The 16,865-nt window shown below is 45.6% G+C and overlaps 1 protein-coding gene and 1 non-coding gene across 2 annotated transcripts in view; one reads left to right on the top strand and one right to left on the bottom strand.

Moving 5' to 3' along the window:
* LOC103180837 (ALK receptor tyrosine kinase) overlaps nt 1–16,865 on the bottom strand; it is a 34,762-nt gene that overhangs the window by 5,219 nt on the left and 12,678 nt on the right. Inside the window, exons 7-17 of the mRNA XM_042333168.1 lie at nt 13,567–13,749; nt 12,794–12,892; nt 9,112–9,264; nt 7,956–8,060; nt 6,678–6,864; nt 5,822–5,912; nt 3,325–3,389; nt 2,880–3,009; nt 1,964–2,061; nt 1,222–1,314; nt 33–134 (exon numbers count right to left, since the gene is read on the bottom strand). Coding sequence (XP_042189102.1) covers nt 33–134; nt 1,222–1,314; nt 1,964–2,061; nt 2,880–3,009; nt 3,325–3,389; nt 5,822–5,912; nt 6,678–6,864; nt 7,956–8,060; nt 9,112–9,264; nt 12,794–12,892; nt 13,567–13,749 — 1,306 coding nt within the window. The remainder of the gene's footprint in view (nt 1–32; nt 135–1,221; nt 1,315–1,963; nt 2,062–2,879; nt 3,010–3,324; nt 3,390–5,821; nt 5,913–6,677; nt 6,865–7,955; nt 8,061–9,111; nt 9,265–12,793; nt 12,893–13,566; nt 13,750–16,865) is intronic.
* trnav-cac lies at nt 13,888–13,963 on the top strand. The gene has a single exon. It is a non-coding gene; the product is annotated as a tRNA-Val (tRNA).

The raw sequence follows: 16,865 nt of genomic DNA, 5'->3' as shown, positions 1-16,865 counted from the left end.
AAAGATGCAAGGAGATACCCGGACACACTCACCAAGTATCTGTTTTTGACGTGAATATTCCTTCCATGAAGGCCTCTGGGGGCATCCACTTGACTGGCAGCATGGCTCGGCCACCCTTCCTGTAATAACTGGCTCTGTGGACACAGAAGAAACCAACCGATAAGAGGATAAACCTCTAAGAGCAATGCTGTATTGTCCATTAGCGCACAATGCAATTAAAGGCAAGATACTGGAGATGCTGGGAAACACTCAGCAGGTCAGGCAGCATCTATAGAGAGAGGAAAGTTCTGACAAAAGGTCATCGACCTGAAACGTTAACTCACTTTCCCCTCTCCATAGATGCTGCCTCACCTGCTGACTGTTCCCATCGACTCCTATTTGTAATAGAACATACAATGCAATGTATGCTCTGATACAAACAGAAGTCAGGGTATAATGAAACTATGACAGAGAATTTAAATTCTCTCAGTGTCCTGGTTGAATAAATTGGTTGTTCAGTACATGGCTGTTCGTGGAGCCTTCAATTACACAGTCACTGCATTTGATAGCATTTGCTTGTGAAGTTGGTTTGTTGTTTGTTATAGGCACTACATCAATTGTAAGGACAGTGATTTATACTGCGACACAGTACAGTGCATTCGACGGGGGTTGGGGTTGGGGATAGTGTATTGCAATGCCGCGGGATACACACTGTTTTTTCAGTTAAAAAGCTTTTTCTGGTCATCCGGGTGTCTGACACATGCGGAAACCCATCACCAGGCTTAAGAGTATCCAGACCAAACTGAGATTTCCATGCATCCCAATTACACATGAAAATCCCAGAGCTATATTGTCGGAATGGAATGCGCACTCTCTCTCTCTCTCTCCCCCTCTCTCTCTCCCTGGAGGGATACATCCTGCTTACCTAATTCCGGAAGGTATTAGGCGCAGGTTGGCACGAGCCAAGGCCTTGGGGACCCCAGAGTGTGCGTTGGGGTAACTGCTGGAATCTAACCCCGCTAAACCATAAATTGCCATTAATATTGCTGTTGAGAACAGCTGGGGGCTGGGGTGGAGATGGGCTGCCTGCCCCTGAACCTGTTGACGTGGTAAATATCACTCGTACCGTTCAACTGACCCCGGTAACTGTTACCGCAGCAAACCTAGAGCTCTGGGATGCTCCCCGCCCTTGTTGCCAATTGGCCACGTGCCCATCGAGGGGAAAGCAAGGCCTCTGCCTACCTGTAGATGTCGCGAGCCATCCCGAAGTCCCCGATCTTGGCCACTCGCCCTGGACCCTTGAACGTCAGCAGGCAGTTCCTGGCGGCGATGTCGCTAAATGAGGGAAAAAGGAACGGGACAAGAACAGTGTAGCTCTGAGGTACCGCGCGGTGCTCCTGAAGAGCATCACCTTGGAATCTAATATCGTGCACAACAGTTGGAAAATCCAGAATCCTCCGACGCTGAATTCGGAAGCCGTTTCTTATAGAGCTTTCAAAATAGGGGCCTGGATTTTTTTCAAAAAGGGTGTTAAAAAAAGCTAACAGGCAGTACGTTGGCAAGTAATTGCCAGTCAAGTGCTTTTAGTCCGATAAAGTGCAACGGGAGTGACGTTTGCGGCGTTCCTTATTTAGTGCCGCCCACCAGGTAAGTGATTGCCTCACACCTCCACCCCTCCCTCCATCCCCACCACACCCCCGCGCCCCCAGCTCACACCGCACCTCTGCAACACACAGGCCCCCAGACACCGTTTTGCCCCCAAAACATACAGTCAATGCACGTTACAGTATATTCTGCGAAGCGCTTTGAGAACGTCTCGAAGACGTGATGAGGAGCTACATCAAAGACAAGGATCATTACTATTTTATTATTATGAAAACGTCAGCGTCACTGCAGAACCTCCCCATGTCACACAGCACCGCACCCCCCCCACCCCCCACCCCGGTAAGCCCTAACGTGCCCTGGAGCCCAGCACTTTACTCACCGATGGATGAAATGGTTCTCCTCCAGATACTGGCAGCCCCGGGCGATGTCACGAGCCACGTTGAGCAGATCTAACATGCTGAGGGTTGACGGCTGCCCCTGAAGCATCACAAGGTGATAGCGCGGGGTGAGAAATGCGCAGGTCAAAGATCGCCGCTGCTGGCAACTCACTCACCTGAGAACAGCTCGTCAGCTGCAACGACTGCCGTACAGTCAAAGGCTGGAGGCTGGACAGTTTAGTTACTGTTGAGGACATGTGGATACACGGACAGGGACACACAGAGATAGACAGGTAGGGAGACACACACACACACAGACAGACAGCTTCCCACAAAGACAACAACAAAATTACATTTGTAAAGCGCCTTTCATATCACACACACACACACAGAGATATAAACAAACATACAGACAGGTAGACACACAAACATACAAACACAGGTACATACACATACACAGGTATGCACACACCACACACAGACAGGTACAATACAACGCAAAATACAGTGCAAAATTATATTTGTATAGCACCTTTCGCATCGGGAGGACGCCCCGAGGTACGCAGGTACACATACAAAGGTACACACACACGCAGGTACACATACACAGGTACACACACACAGGTACACACACACACAGGTACAAACACAGGTACATACACACACACATAGGTACACACACACAGGTACACACACACACAGGTACACACACAGGTACACACACACACACGTACACACACACAGGTACACACACACATAGGTACAAACACAGGTACATATACACACACACAGGTACATACACACAGGTACACACACACACAGGTACACACACACACACACACACACACACGTATATACACACACACACCACACACATAATTCTCTCCCATTTTAAGATACAGATAAAGTCTCTCTTACCAGTTTGGGCCGATACTCTCGGAGGAAGGATTTCATGTCACCGCCTGCCATCAGCTCCAGCAGGATGAAGCGTGGGAGGGCCTGCAGGCTGACCCCGATACACCGTACAATGTTCTGGTGGCAGAACTTACTGCAGCCGTGGGCGAAAGAGCAGAGTTACCTTTCCGAGACACCCGCACATACCCGGAACGCACGAGCACGTCCAGCGCAACTGTGGCAGCGGTGAGCCGAACGAGTTCTTTTTCTGTGCGGTGCTGCGGCAGGTTTATTTATTGAGGAAAAACACGGGTGCGGGGAGACAGGTGGGTGCGGGGGAGACAGTTGAGGGAGACAGGCGTGTTCGCTCGCTCGCTCACTCACTCACTCACTCACTCCCTCACTCCCTCACTCCCTCACTCACTCATCATTAAGTGGCCTTCAACAGTGTTTTCCTTAGACCATGTACCTGATTATCAGGGCTTCCATCAGGAAATCCAACTCATCCTGTTCCGAACACATCTCAGGCAGAGTCTGAGAAGAAGAGTAAGATATCAGTGTAATACTGACCGGGGCTACAGACAGTATAATGCCTACAGACAGTGTTTTACTAAACCAGAGCGACAGGCAGTGCAATACTGACCAGAGATACAGACAGTGTATAACTGATTAAAACTGTAGATGGCTTTGAGGTGAGCAAAATGTTCTTCACTGGCGGAGGGGCACGAGAGAACATGAGAAATGTCTTGAAGTAAAGGCCATCCCTGTCACCGTAACGTTATTTCGGGAAGTCCATTCTCACCGCCAAAGCGCACTCACCCACGCATGCACGCACACACACACAGACACACGCATGCACACACACACACACACACACACACAGACACCCGCACACAGACACACGCACGCACACACACACACACACACACACACACGCACACAAACACATGCACACATACACACGCGCACACAGACACACGCACGCACATACACACGCTCACACAGACACACACACGGACACACACACACGCATACACACACACGCACGCACATGCACACACTCACGCACACACGCACACACACACAGACACATGCGCACACACACATGCACACAGATACACGCACACACACACGCGCACAGACACACGCACGCACATACACACGCTCACACACACACACACATACAGACACACGCACACACACACGCACACAGACACACACACGCACACAGACACACTCACACAGACACACGCACACACTCAAAAACACACGCACGCGCATACACACGCTCACACAGACGCACGCACGCACACAGACACATGCACACACAGACACACACACACACGCACACAGACACACGCATACACAGCTCCACAATAGGTTAGAAAAACAAAGGAGAGTGGCTCTGCAATGATTTGCCTCCCTACTGTTTCCTACATTTTCTCTGTACCATTAGTATTTTAGATATTCTACAGAAATCTGTCCTTAATAACATTTCATTCGGTCCCAAAGCAAATGACTTGGAATAATAAGCTCTGTATGACTGGGAGAGGTAATGTTCAAGGGTCCTTTACCTAAAGACAGAGTCAGCGCTCCTCACAATACTGCAGCAAGCAACAGCATTGAACCTCTGCCCCAGAGCTAATGGGAAAGACTCTTTTAAATGTCAAATGGAGTGAAGACTCAACACCCACTGGGTTTCTGCAAACTTATATATCAGTAAGAAAAGCAACCGCTTTGACCTTCAGGAGCTCGCTGCTCGTGTGATCGGAAGTTCGTGTTAAACTGCAAAAGTCCTCCTCAGCATTTCCCAATGAAGTCTGATTTCTGTCCATCTTTCTGAAAGGCGTACACTGTACTTCCAGACTAATATCTGTCGGGAATCACTTCCACAAGCACCAGACACTCGAGTAGCCATCATTTGGGAAGATGTTTTTTTTAGGACATGTGGAAAACTGGCTTCCAAATAAAGACCGACTGACTTTATGAATTTCCACAATTTCGGGCAATCTTAAATTTTAAGACAATTTGGTTCTTGAGTTCGAGATCTTGTTAATACAAATTGTGCCTATATTACACAAACAAATCTACCGTTATACAAAAATTGGCAAACGTTGCATACAGTTTATGCTTTTTTAAAAAATATTCCAAAACTTGTCAGTCGAAGTTCTTTGTTTTCTCAATCAGATCTCTTGGTTGGACTGAAATGAAAGACGATCATTTAGGATGTACAGATATGCACAGAGTGCGCATTTTTTTTGAAACCACTAATGCGATCGATCTCTGTGAAGGAGAAGACTATATGGAATTTCAGACACTAGGAGTGGGAAACATAGTTGATGTGGAGTGACCCTGTTATATAACAGTGTTGTGGGCCCATAAAATGAGATTGAATGTTATTCAGTGTTATAACAGGAACACAGAAAAAGTTACTGATCCTGTGTCCGGGTCACCAGGTCTCTGCTGACTACTCAGTGTTAGAAAAGCTTGAGCGAAGTTGTAACTGACTGAATGGTTTCATGCCTACGATTCAAAAGTGTACCCCATTTCCATTAACTCTGGGTTAAGCAAACACATGCTCTAAAAGGCACACCCTCTTCTGCTCAGAGGCCAATCTGTTCTCCCACAAAACACACAGTCACACCACTCTAGCGCAACTTTGGGACTCACACTGCCGTGAAATGTGCTTTTCAAGATGGAAGGATTAGTATCTATTATTAATTTTGAAGAATTGCTTTGGGGAGTTGGGGAGTGTGTAGGTGGGGTCCACAACACAGTTGCCTTCCTCGTGGCTGGTCTCTTGAACGAGTTGGCTTGATGGCCTCAGTAACCTATTCCCGTTCTGTGTTTTTAACGTGCTGTCAACACGAGCTGTATTCACTGAACATGGTCCCAGAGCGCATTCCCCTACCTGCAACAAGATAATACACTATACCTACATAGTGTCCGAGACAAGAGCTCCTTACCTTCACTGCTACCTGTAGAGGGCTGGGTTCCCCAGGGATACTGGTCACCTGGCCTTCATACACCTCACCAAAGGCTCCATGACCCAATCCCCTGCAGATGAAACCCAACTTGTCAGTACCAATCATTTCCAACCAAGAAGCCACTTGTTACAATGTAAGCAAACATATACATATATAAACAGGCAGACACGTGTATTCACACAAATACACGCACTCATGTGCACATACACATAAACACACATACATACCATACATATGTGCAAGCACATATACATGCCTACAATCACACATGTATACACTCACTCACACGCGCATGCACACATGTATGTGTAAATATGCAAACATATGCACATATATGCACATGGACGCACATATGTAGCCAGACAAATATATGCACACAGACATTCAAATGCACACCCATACACACATACACAAGTAGGAAAACTGATCGCACTTAATGGCGTATACAAAATATTGTGTGAACCTCTGTTGGTCTGTACATTTATGGAGATTTCAGGACAGAGCCTTCTTATTCAGAAGGTACTAAACAGCTGGAACAGGTTATTGTGATGGGTGGTTGAGGTCAGGACACTGGACTCATTTAAGAAACAGCTCAATGCTGTAATGCAAAATTACAATACAAAATTATATTTGTATAGCGCCTTTCACATCGGGAGGAGGTCCCAAGGCACTGGACAGTCAGGGATTTGGACCCGAGCAGGATAGTATACATAATGGATAGTATGGTAGGTATTCTGGAAGGATTAAATCAAATGAGCCGAAAGGTCCTTCTTCATCTGACCCTCTTATGCTCTCGTCATGTGGAGTGTCTGACCACTGTGTTCCATTGACTCACCGGATCAGGAGGATGTTTTTGCGGGAAACCTCTTTAAGGTCACTGATGGAGGTAGTTTTCCCGGCAAAGCAGTAATTGGGGTTGTAGTCGGTCATGATGGTGGAGGTGCGCAGTTTGCTGAGCTTGTAGTCGGGGCTCTGCAGCTCCACCTGCAATGCCTGCAGCTCCTGGTGCTTTCGGCGATACACTGTGAACAGACCCGAGACACCACATCCATCCCATTACTTAACATGCCTCAGCCACCAGCCTCAGGCCAGCAGTCACTGTGCGCGTGATGCTCAAACAGTGTTATGAGATCTTTAGCCTCAGCCTTTATAAACAGGCAAGCAGGACCTCAGTTTAAGGTCTCATGTGAAAGAGGTCACCTCTGAGAATGCAGTGCTCCCTCATTAGAGTGTCCGAGTGGACTATGAGCTCCAGGACACAACGACAACATCAACAAATTACATTTGCAGAGCACCCTTCATGTCCAGAGGACGTCCCAAGGAGCTGAACAGTCAGGGGTTTGGACCCGAGCAGGGGGTTGTGATCAGGAAGACTGGAGGGCAGGGAGGATAGGGGTCCTGTAGCTCAGTGGTTAGAGCGCTCGCTTTGCAAGCGAGAGACCTGAGTTCAATTCCAGGCAGGGCGAAACCTTGGGCAAGTTTCCTTACTCCACACGCCTAATAATAATCCCTCCAAAAACAAAACAATAATAAATTGGGCATTTTCAATCTACGACTGTTTGTGGGACATTGCTGTGCGCAATTGGCTGCCGCGTTCGCCAACAAATATACAGTCAATTCACTTTACAGTGTGTTCTGTACAGCGCTTTGGGACGTCCTCCCGACGTGAAAAGCGCTATATCAAATGGAAGGATTATTATTATTATTATTATTCTGTGAAGCGCTTTGGGACGTCCTCCTGACGTGAAAAGCGCTATATCAAATGCAAGGATTATTATTATTATTATTATTATTAGGGGTAGGAAGGTGACGAAAGCGCGGTCAAAGAGGAGGGTCTTGAAGGAGGCAAGGGAGGGATTGAGGTGAAGGGACTGTGGGATGGGAGTCCCAAAGGTTGGGGGCCGGAAAGGGTGAAGGCCTGAGTGCTGATGGTGGGACAGGCTGGGCAGGGGATTGACCCAACAACCTTCTGATCTGGAGGCAATCGAGCCAAAGCCAGATGATGGGCCTGTATTTAGGGTTGCACCTCTGTCGAGAGCAGTTTGCTGGACTTGAACGAGCACAGTCATTTTCCAGGCTACAAGACAGAAACATTACAAACAGCGACACTCACCGATCATGGTCCCAGAGAAGGCGAGAATCAAAGCTGCCACCACAGCAGCCGACACCACGGAAAGTACCAGGGAAAGCGGGAGGTGGCCTTCGGGAAGGACTTTCGCTTCTTAGAGGAGATCAGAGAGGTTATGAGAACAGCACCAAGCAGCAAAAGGAACCCATTCACCTCATCACGCTCAATCCAGCAGATTTCCTTCCACCCATCCCACTGTATTTGTTTAGGCAAAAACATTTTTCAGAACAGATTGCATGTGATAATCATCACAGCGATCAGAAAACGCCAGAATTTCAATTGATTTCTTTGGAAAGCTGGTTTCGTCTTGAAAACAGCGAAAAATATATCTTTCAAATTAAGACTGCAGATTTTGTGGGAAATTCTTAAGAGCTTTTTCTTCCCACCAGGACGTATTTCGCATGAGAAACTTTTATGCACTCGGGCACCTCAAACTAATTTACACACAGTAATTACAATACAGTTCACATTTATATAGCACCTTTCACAACGGGAAGATTTCTCAAAGTGCTTGACATTGTTGGATGGGCAGGCAAGCTACGGTTGGGAGCCAAGGCGGGTGAGGAGGGGAAAGATGATCGAAATAGCAGTCAAACAGGTATGTTTTGAGATGTGTCTAGAATAAGGGAAGGGAGAGAGAGAGAGTAGGAGGGACACCTTGATTGAGTTCTAGAGAACAGTGGTAGAAGAGCTGAAAGCCCACCCACAAGCGATGGTAGATGGTGGGGTGGGGGGGGAGTGCGATAGGCAGGGGTTATGAAGAAGGCTGGAAGGGAGTGGTCAGGTTGGTATAGTTGAAGAACGTTGTAGAGATAAAAGGCCTTAGTATTGGATCATAGTCATATAACATGGTCGTGAATCACCAACCCATCAGAAAGTGATCTTTATGTCACATCAACAACAACAACTTGGGTTTACACAGCGCCTTTCGCGTCGGGAGGGCGTTCCAAAGTGCTGGACAGTCACGGATTTGAACCCGAGCAGGGGGTTTGGAGGGCAGGGAGGGTAGGGGTAGGAGGGTGACCAAAGGCGCGGTCGAAGAGTAGGGTATTGAGACGCGCATTGAATATCCACAGCTTAGCCAAGCTCAGTGTTCGCTTGATCTCGGCTACGTGTCTGGGAAGCGATGGTGTTCACTCACCAATGCAGAAGATGCCATCTGGAGACAGTACTTTCCCATGCTCGCAGTAACACATCACTTCCCCGTTGTCGTAGTCAAGCAAACACTCATTGGACTCACAGTGGCTGCAGTTCAGATGCAGCGCAATCTGAACCTCACCGTGGCTCTCTGTCGCTGCAGAGGAAGAAAGAGGTCACAGGATCACAAGATGGAAAAGGTCCTTCAGCCCATTTGATCTCATCCCTCCAGAGTACCCACGCTTCCCTCTTCCCATCACAGCATCAGGCTGTTTTCAAAACGAGTCCAGTGTCATCCTCAATCGCCCTTTCGGCCGATCTGCTCCAGTTGTTGGGATTGCTCTCCGGGTTACATACAGCCTAGAGTAGGTCACACGAAGCCCAGTGCGTCCTGCAAACAGTTCAGAGTACACTACACACATATGCTTCATACTAAGCACGCTGTTCAGATAGATGGCAAAGATCCTATGGCCAATAACCCTCCATTTTTAATTAGTCACTCATTTCATGTTTCTTTGTACAACTTTGCTACGCTAAGCTGACTCCAACTTTGGCTACAAAAGCAACAACTTCATACTTGGAGCTTCATTACTACTGTAAACTTTAAGACATTTTGATGTTATAAACTGTAAAGTGAATTGACTGTATATTTGTATATCTGCATATTTGTACTTCTTCTGTATTAAACGCATAAGCAGTGTTCTACACTGAAGCCAAGTTTATCAATCATATTTTCTTTGCAGATCATCATTCGTTTTCCACTTGAGTTGCTAATTTTAGGTTTAGTTTGCCTTGTTGATTCACGTAGATGTCATGGAATTGTGTTATTGTGGCGCACAAATTGACTGTCGCGCTTGCCTACAAATACACAATCACCACACTTCACTCTAAAATCCTGTGACGTGCTTTGAGATGTCTCAACGACTTGATAAGGCACTACATCAAATTGAAGGGTTGTTACATTATTATTAAGTTAGCGGCTGTATTTACCTCCACAACAACATTTACTTCATTTCTAATTAAGATTATTCTGGAAAGGCTTAATAAGCTCGTTCACCCAGAAGGTTATCAGAATAGAAAATATTTTGCCGAAAGTAGCTGAGACCGAGTGCTATCTGAATGTAAAGTGCCTTACCACAAGCGGCTATTGAGGCAGAGACCATAACACCATTTAAAAAGGAATTGAATAAACACTGCAGGGGAACAATATAAATAGTAAAGGGAGGGGGGTGGGGAGATGGAGCAAGGATTTGGGACTAAAGGAGTTAGCTCTATTAGAGGAGCTCGAACCAGTGTGGTTCAAAATGGGATGAATGGCCTCTTCATACGTTGTGAGCGCTTTGAGATGTCCTCCTGACATGAAAGGCGATATGCAATATAAATGAAAATTGTACTGTAATTTCTTTTAGGAAGGATGGATGGGATTATTTCTCATAACTATTAGGAGTACTAGCTACGTGCAGGACCCACTCTCTATGCCTGTTACGAGGCTCCTGACATAATGCTTTTAACGCCATCGAGATGTCTCAAAGCGCTTTACGGGATATACTGTAAAGTGGATTGACTGAATTTTGCTAATGAAACGCGGCAGCCAGTTGCCCACAGCAATCTCCCACAAACGGTCATTGAGTGAGTGACCAAGTTTATTTGGGGATTGTTGGCCAGGACACCGGGAAAAACTCCCTTCTCTTTTCGAATAGCGCCATGGGACCTTTGACTTCCGCCTGAACAGGCATTCGCGACCTCAGTTTAATATCTCAACCAATGAATCCACTTATATCCTCTTAATTCTTTTTTTTTTGTATCTCTTATGTCTCTCAGTGCTCGATCACTCAATCTATCTATCGACAAAGCTGACAATGAAAAATCTACTGGTGCTTTCCGTGCTTTTGATTTACTGTGGTTTGAATCTATCGCCATTGTGGCGGTGGGTTAAACCGCTTGATACAATAGACGATTATTAAACATGACTACTTCAATAATAACTTCATTTTATGCTGTGCCTTTCACATAAAATAAAATTAATTAGAAATGGAGGCAAACACGACAGGCAACCTGTGTCAGTGACATCCGTAAATAACAACAAAAACAAAATTATATTTATACAGTGCCTTTCACATCGGGAGGACAATGAGAAGATGTTTGTCAGTATATGTGAACTTGGGGTAAATTTGGATGAGGAGGGGAATATAAACCAGGATAATCAGGAGAATAAAAAAAAATGTTTGCTTTAAATAGCAACTGCTATTTATGTCCACACAGCACATGGAACCTAAATTAATAAAGACAATTCAAAAATTTGATGAACTGAAAATTAATAAACTTACACGTAATGTTGCTATATATATATATATATATGTTATTTTTTAAACCAGGGAGCATTACTGAAACAAAGTACAAAACTTCTTCCATGGGATTTCAAAACTAATCCAGACTGCTGGGATTTGTCAGTCTCTCTGTTGGCTACGTTGAAGTGGTTGCAAGACTGAAATGGATAGATACTTGGCAGCAGAAACATTAGAGGAGATGGCAAGACCGTAAGAAAGAGAGATTAGAGGATGTAGTAGTATGTATTGCCCTAGAATGGTGTGTGATGGAACAGGCTCAGTGGGCTGAATGGCTTCTCCTGTTCCTATGAACTGCCTTAATAATGTTGCTGGTGGGTTGGTGCCCAGAGCAGAAGTCAACATCAATGGTTGTCATTCAGAAAGGCCAGGGGTGGCTGGTGTGGGACATGGAAAGGTTACGTGTGTATTGGGAGAAAGTTAATTCCCAAAGGTATCAGCTTGGCTCAGTCAGAAACACTCCTACACCACCACCACCAACAACAACTTGCACTTCAATAGCACCCTCCACGCCGGGCGGCATCTCAGAGCGCTTCAAAATGGTGGAGCCCAAGGCCGAGCCAGGGGGAGAGGGAAGGTCTTCAGGCACGACCTGAAGATGGGGAAGGAGGGGGCGAGGCCAAGGGGTTGAGGGAGGGAGTTCCAAAGTTGTGGGTCATACTTCTGGCTCAAATGACTGTGGATTCAAAACCCACAGCAGGACATTTATATCATAGTCTCGGTTGACTCTCCGTTCGAAGCACTGCATCGTCAGAGCCTTGGTGGAAATGTTCAGGTCTTATGACATTATCTGAAGAGAAAGGGGGTTTTGTCCTGCTTATAACCTGCAGATAAATTGCTCATTCACTTCAAACCGGTTGTGGGAACTTACTGTCACATTTGCATTTGCGACAGCTAACTTGACAGGAGCTCCATTTGAACCGTGAAGTGATTTGAGACATCTTGATGTTATGCACACTATATTAAACGAAAAGATTATCAGAACTTCAAAAGGTGATTTCTAGCACCTTCTGTTAGCTGGAGGATAAAAATAATAATAATAATCCTTGCATTTGATATAGCGCCTTATCACGTTTTCGAGACGTCTCAAAGCGCTTCACAGAATGTACTGTAAAGTGACTCGACCGTATATTTTGTGGGCGACGCACGGCTGCCAATTGCGCACGGCAGCGTCCCCACATACAGTCGTGGATTGGGTCACCGGTTTACTAGGAGGGTGCAGGGTCCGTGAACAAAAGCCCGGGAGCAGGGAGAGAACATTTGGTTGGGAGCTTTGTGTCTTTTGGGCGCTATTGATGTACTCCAGCTGTCACCGCCTCAGGTTTCTGCGCTGTTACATACCTGCCAGTGGTGGCGTGTAGAGGACTCCGAGAGAGCTAACGTACGACACGCCATAGCCACCATCTTTTTCGATGTCATTGGTCTCCGTTGCATTGCCCCCTGTGAATTGAAAGATTCCATTTAGTCTCATTCGTAAAACCATCACACACAACAACTCACAATATTTTATAACGGGGGTAGCAATACTCCTTGCATTTGACACACCGCCTTGTCACGTCTTCGAGACGTCTCAAAGCGTTTCACAGAATATACTGTAAAGTGAATCGACTGGATATTCTGTGGGCGAAACGCGGCAGCCGATTACTAAGGTGAGCATTTCCTAGGGAGGAACTGGAACCTGATACTCTGAGCCACCACATCTAAGTCCTGTGGCTTAATGGTTGAAGCACTCGCCTCGCAAGGGTTAGATTCCCGGACAGGGGGCAAAATGTTGGGCAAGTTTCCTTACTCCACCCGCCTCTGTTTACCTAACAGTAAGTAAGAACCTGGTTGTTATTCAAGTGGTTATTTTTCGCCCACAAAAAATAGTCAATTCACTTTATAGTATATCCTGTGAAGCGCTTTGAGATGTCTCGAAGAAGTGAAAAGGCGGTGTGTCAAATGCAAGGATTATTATTATTATTATTATTATTAATATTATTATCAGCTGTCTCACAGGCCTGGCTACAACCCTGCACATGGTGGGGGGAAAGTTTGCAACAATACTTAACGCTCAGGAACGCATTATGAGGTGCAGAGTGGAATTTGCGTAGCTCAGAAATGATGTGACTCGCCTATGTAGCCACCACCAGCTCCGCCTGCCGAGCAAGGTCCTCCTCCTCCTCCAAAGCCCCCTCGTGTCCTCCAGCCCCACTTCCTGATGGCCTGGGGGCACGATTCACCCCCTTCAGCACCTTCCCTCACGGATTTGCCGGACCAGAGCAGGGTGGCGATATCACTCCAGCCACCGCCACCTCCTGCAACAAAAAAAAACGGACAAGACTGGCGAAAGCAACAACAATAACAGCTGGCATTTATGAAGCGGCGTTCACGTAGGGCAGTGACCCAGAGCGCTTCAATCGGGGAAAGATTATTCAATATTCCCAACTGCATGGAGCCCTGTAGCTCAGTGGTTGGTTAGAGCACTCGCCTCACAAGCGAGAGACCTGGGTTCGATTCCCGGCAGGGTGAAACCTTCGGCAAGTTTCCTTACTCCATGCGCCTGATCGTAATCCCACAAGAGAATAAGTAAATAAAATAATAATTTGGTCTCTCAATCCACGACTGTTTGCGGGACGCTGCTGTGCGCAATTGGCTGCCGTGTTTCGCCAGCAAAACATACAGTCAATTCACTTTACAGTATATTCTGGAAGCTCTTTGAGACGTCTAGAAGACGTGATGAGGCGCTGTATCAAATGCAAAGATTATTATTATTACATATGCAAATCTAAACAATCATAGTTATGCATACAAATAATCATTCATACACATATATATATATAAGCACTTGCACAGGCATGCATATACAAACACACACACACAAACACTATCATAAATTCCTTTTTGGCAACTAACACTATCCACTGAAGTCAATATTGACTTATGTTGTTTGTGTTTGTGGTCAAAGATTTCTATTGGGAGAGCGTCTCTGGTTTCATAAAATGAGTTAATTGCTTTGGGGCAAAACACTGTTCTGACTGCGTTTCATTAATCTGCCCCTATCATTCATAAATAAAAGAAAATGCATTGTTTATTTTGGTGGGGGTGGGGGGGGGGGGCATCCATTGAACTGTCTCAAACGCTTCCTAGCACTCCCAGTCTCTGTTTATTGCAGATCGATGTGGCAGCTAATTTGCCTGCCTCCAGCAAAGTCCCACAAAGAGCCATAAGGTGAATGGCCCAATTTACCCGTTATCTGGAGAATAGTTAGCCAGGACTCTGCGGAGAAAATCTTTTTTCTATTAGTCTCACATGATCTTTAACATCTGTCTGAAGAACAGGCAGATGGGATCTCAGTGGAAGATTTCAACCTAAAGAGAATACCTCTTGACAAAGCAGAACTCCCCCCGGCCCTGCTCTGAAATGTCAGCGTGGAGTATGAGGTTCAAAGTGCTGACGTATCCACTTTCTTACCCGGAGGCGAGGCCGCTACCAACTGGGTAGAATTACAGAAGAAAAAAGATTTAAAGTTCGAAACTTGAGTGGGCAAATGCGCAGGAAGACCATGAGATGCCTCGAGGCAATTCTCTTAGTTAAAAGAGTTCCGTCGGTACTTTGAAAAGGCTCGTGAGCCACTTACTCAGCAGGTACCGTTAGCTTCTTGGAGCAGGCATGGCAGAGCAGAGTAACCCTCCTGATCTCTTCGGAGTCTGTTAAAATTAATAGGCGGCTTACAGTCAATTTAATGGCTGACTGAGCATCCTGAAGACATAAATGGTCCAACTGCCGATGATAGGCTGATGCTGCAATGGACTGACTCCACTATGCTCCGATCCTATCTTAAAGCCGGCTAAGATGAGATTTTAATAACCATTCCACTCGCAGGAGTCCACCAAGCACTTTGTTTCACACAACACCCTTTAATGGAACACTTCAGCGGGACAATGATAACCCTGACAGGATGATGGACTTCACCACGATGAGGAGCGGAGGCCCGCAATGCCTCGTATCCTCAACCTTAAAACCACTTTGTCTTAACATTTAAAACTCATGCGGCGTTTGGGGAGAAAAATCCTCGGTACAGTCTGCCTCCGGAGGCCGATTTCTTAACAAGGCCTGCATGAAACCAGCTGCCAAACTAAGAATCGACTTAGGAATTTTCTATAAACTTTGCACGATCAAAACTCCGAGATGTTACCCTGCGTGAACGACTCGACATAAACGCAAGTTGTCTTTGTTGCTGATCTTTAAATGTTAAGACGATGGTCTTAAGACACTGAGACTTTAGAAATTTCAGATCTCTGGGCAGAGAGTATGTCTCTGCTACTCTCTACACTACTGTGTGATATCAGTACTCTGTGCGTGTTTGTGGTAAATACATTGTATTTTGTCCAACAACCATCCAGTCTTAACCTGTAAACCCATTTTGGCTTAAAATTTAAGATTGCACAGAATTGTGGAAAATTCTTAAACTGCCTCTTAATTTGGAAGCTGTATATTTCCTCAGTTCTTAACAAGAAACCATCTTCCAAATTAAGTGGGAATTTAAGAATCCTTCACATGTCTACGCCACCTTAAACTTTAAGACGAAATAGTCTTAAAGGTTAAGACTGGGTGGGATTTCGGGGCTCTGAAATTTACACTGTATTCATATTCAACTTGGTGGCTAGTTCCAATTTCTGCATCTCTCTACTGCAATTAGAATAATCTTAGCACTGTTTATCCTCCTTAGACTATACCGCCTTAGAGCACGTAGTAATAATAATAATACTAATCCTTGCATTTGATATATTCTGTGAGCGCTTTGAGACGTCTGGAAAACGTGGTAAGGCGTTATATCAAATGCAAAGATTATTCTACAGGGCACTAATGCCTTGTACCACCCAATATTACACCCACCTAGCCAAAAGGAGCATGGAGGTGGGTCATAGGGTAATTATTCAGAGCTGATTACTTACAAGGAGCTCTCAATTACTTTAAGACATCTTAAAGAATAGTTCGAAATTGTGTTTGACGCCAAAAAACACCAAATATTACACCGCAGTAGTTTTAGCTAAATTGCTTGTGCCGTGAAGTGCCAATGCCATATCAGAGGTAATATCTGTGGAGTGGTTTCCAAAGAGGTTCTTTGTGACAGTGCAAATTGGATGTGAATTGGTGAGATGGGATATAATGCCAATGTGTCAGCAATCTTCCTGAAGTAATTATACTGAGATCAATAAGGCTACAGGCTCAAGGATTTAAGGCTTAATAAATAAAGAGACTTTACAGTATAGTTGCTTTGCAAGGTCGTGCTTTTTCCATAACAAAGGAATTTTGCAACAACCCTCTTGTGAAACTGAGCCCAATACCTCTGCTGAGATAACACAAGCAATGACCTGACAGTTTAGAGTGAAACAAGCAGCATTTGCATCATGTGTGTGCGTTCCAACAA

Source organism: Callorhinchus milii, unplaced genomic scaffold (assembly GCF_018977255.1).
Source record: "Callorhinchus milii isolate IMCB2004 unplaced genomic scaffold, IMCB_Cmil_1.0 Scaffold3, whole genome shotgun sequence".
In the NCBI taxonomy this organism is placed as follows: domain Eukaryota; kingdom Metazoa; phylum Chordata; class Chondrichthyes; order Chimaeriformes; family Callorhinchidae; genus Callorhinchus; species Callorhinchus milii.
The sequence above is the reverse complement of the archived record's forward strand: the minus strand, read 5'-3'. Positions and strand labels throughout refer to the sequence as shown.